General features: G+C 43.6%; 1 protein-coding gene across 1 annotated transcript; it reads left to right on the top strand.

The window, feature by feature from the left end:
- The first annotated feature begins 645 nt into the window (after positions 1–645).
- LOC107485796 (uncharacterized) lies at positions 646–2298 on the top strand. Its single transcript, XM_016106333.1, has one exon. It carries the CDS (start codon positions 646–648, stop codon positions 2296–2298), a length of 1653 nt encoding a protein of 550 aa, XP_015961819.1.
- The last annotated feature ends 1021 nt before the right edge of the window (positions 2299–3319 follow it).

Raw genomic sequence — 3319 nt, 5'->3', positions numbered from 1 at the left:
AAGTAAATCAAGCATAATTTTCATGCATTATTGTTAGATTGGTCTTTTTTTTGAAAATTTAGCCGTCGAGGATATATTTGACTTACTTCGAAAACTTTTGGGATAAAATTAAAACAAAATAAAATTTAAGAGTATTTTTGAAATTTTTATTAAATTTTAGGGATAAAAAATATACTTTATCATTTCTGATATGACCAATAAACATCGGTTACAAGTTATAGCTCGGTAACACCTAAAATCCGATCATAACCGATGATTTCATCATGACCATAAATAATCATTAAATCAATAACGTCGGATTTACAATTAATCCTCTTCCTGGGCGTTACAACCCAAGGAAAACGGTCGACCATTTACACTAATATAAAGCAGACAAGGAAAGCCGAGAAAGGTACGTCAGATTTTCTGAATTAAGATCTATCAACCACTTAACACTAACTTGAGCGTCGGAGTGCCTTTGCAGGTACCCACCCTCATTGTTCATCCGCTGCCGAAGTATACCTTGATCCACTTCAGGAGTCCGCCGACCTTATCAGAGGACGAGTTATACCTCGGAATAACCAAGCAAGAACATTTGGCGCCCACCGTGGGGCCCTACCTTGAAATACCACCCGTAAAGGTCCCAAAATATCCTTAAATATATTCATGGCTGATGTTCCTCCCCCAACCTCATCCAAGCTCCTACGGATGGTGACCGAGCTTCAGCAAGCAAATCAACGGATGGCGGAGGAAAATCAAAGAATGCAGGATCAAATCGCGCAACTAGTCAATGCTCGGCTGGAGCATAACAATGATCACCATAATCAAGAAGAAAATCGTGAGCGCCAATCGATACCGACCCATGTCTCCGAAACACCTCAACAGGAGGAGGAAGGAGCCCATGGAACCGAGGAGGCCCAACCAAACGCTGAGGACGAAGAGCGCGACAACTCTACTGGCCCATTTACGGCCGACATCATGAATTTTCAACTCCCGAGACAGTTCACCTTGCCAACAACTTTAACCCCTTATGATGGGATGGGAGACCCGAAGCAGCATATTAAAAAATTCCGATCTATTATGATCGTTAACGGTGCATCCGACCCTATTTTATGTCGTTGTTTTCCCTCTTTTTTAGATGGTCCTGCACTTGACTGGTTTTGCTCTTTGCCTGCAGATTCGATATCGCGTTTCCAAGAACTAGCCAAGCAGTTTGAGGATCACTTTGCAGCATCCACAATATATTTGCATGATTCTGACTACCTGATGACCATCAAGCAAGGCCCACAAGAAAGCCTGAAAGATTATATTACTCGTTTTACGAAGATCGCCATGAGAATCCCCGACCTTCATCCTGAAGTCCACCTCCATGCCATTAAAAGCGGTCTTCGTCCGGGCAAATTCCAAGAAACAATTGCTGTGAGTAAACCGAGAACCCTGGCAGAGTTTCGCGAAAAAGCCAAGGGGCAGATAGATGTTGAAGAGCTCTGGCAGGCCCGCAAAGCAGAAAAATCAACCGCCGTCAAGGATGATGATAAGCCCCGGGACAGTAAGAAATCATTTATGCCAGATCCCCGATATGAATCATACACCCAATTCAACGCAAAGAGAGACGACATTATCAAAGAAATACTCAACTCCAAATTAATCAAACCTCCTCGTAAGGCCGGTGCTTACCCGGAATCCAAGACTGTCGATAAATCCAAATATTGTACTTTTCATCAGAAACACGGACACACAACTGATGAATGTGTGATCGCTAAAGACCTCCTGGAATGCTTAGCGAGACAAGGTCATCTCGACAAGTTTATCACAGGACGTATGCAGAAGAATGTAACCTCGGCTTCTGACCTTGCAGCGGCAAGCCCCTCATCAAAAGAAAAAGACAAGGCACCATCCCAGCCTAGAGGAATTATCAATTGTATTTCAGGAGGATATGCGGGAGGAGGACATACAAGCTCGGCCCGAAAAAGAACTTACAGGGCCATGTTGGCCGTTACAGATGCTCCTAAAGTTCCTCACCCGGTTCAGGACTTCCCAGAAATGATTTTCGGTTCAGTCGACTTTCATCACACCGACCCTAATTATGATGATCCAGTGGTGATTTCTATTCAGTTGGGAGACTTAATAGTCCGCAAAGTACTTCTCGATCCCGGAAGCAATGCCGACGTTTTATTCTTCACTACATTCGAAAAAATGAAACTAAGTAACAAAATTCTGCAACCGTACCATGGAGACTTGGTCGGATTTTCAGGGGAACGAGTCCCTGTTCTGGGTTTCATGTGGTTACAAACCACACTCGTTCCCTGTGCAGGATAATTTAGTAGCAACCATCCATGGCGACCTACATGAAGCTCGGCAATGTTATAATACCAGCTTGAAGCCCATCAAAAAGAGCAACATGGTGCAGGTCAACTCCATACAACCTGACCAACCAAGGTTGACAGAAATCGACCCAAGAGTTGACTTCGAAGATCGGCCAATGCCAAACGAGGACTTAACAAAGGTCGCCCTAACCGAGGACCCTGCAAAATTCACCTATATGGAGACATCAATCAGTAAGGAAGAGCAAGAATCACTCATAAGGCTTTTACAAGAGAATGCCGACTTATTTGCTTGGACGCCTGCCGATATGCCAGGAATAGATCCATCCGTTATTACGCACAAATTGGCAGTTAACCCAGAAGCTCGCCCAGTCTCCCAAAAGAAAAGGAACCTCGGAGCGGAAAAACGCCTTGCATCCCTTGCCGAAGTCAAAAAGCTCATTACCGCTAACTTCATCAAAGAAATCAGGTTTACAACATGGCTCGCCAATGTTGTTATGGTAAAAAAGAGTAACGGTAAGTGGCGCATTGATGAGCGGATATTTTATACGCTTTTTGGGGGTAATTTCATGTAGATTTTAGCATGTTTTAATTAGTTTTCAGTAGAATAATATTAGTCTTTAGGTAAAAATCATATTTCTGGACTTTACTATGAGCTTGTGTGTTTTTCTGTGATTTCAGGTATTTTCTGGCTGAAATTGAGGGAGCTGAGCAAAGATCTGAGTTAGGCTGAAAAAGGACTGCTGATGCTGTTGGATCCTGACCTCCCTGCACTCGAAATGAATTTTCTGGAGCTACAGGAATCCAATTGGCGCGCTCTCAACGGCGTTGGAAAGTAGACATCCAGGGCTTTCCAGAAATATATAATAGTCCATACTTTGCGCGAGGATAGACGACGTAACTTGGCGTTGAACGCCAAGTACATGCTGCTGTCTGGAGTTAAACGCCAGAAATACGTCATGATCCGGAGTTGAACGCCCAAAACACGTCATAACTTGGAGTTCAACTCCAAGAAA

This window comes from Arachis duranensis, chromosome 4 (assembly GCF_000817695.3).
Source record: "Arachis duranensis cultivar V14167 chromosome 4, aradu.V14167.gnm2.J7QH, whole genome shotgun sequence".
NCBI lineage: Eukaryota > Viridiplantae > Streptophyta > Magnoliopsida > Fabales > Fabaceae > Arachis > Arachis duranensis.
The sequence above is the reverse complement of the archived record's forward strand: the minus strand, read 5'-3'. Positions and strand labels throughout refer to the sequence as shown.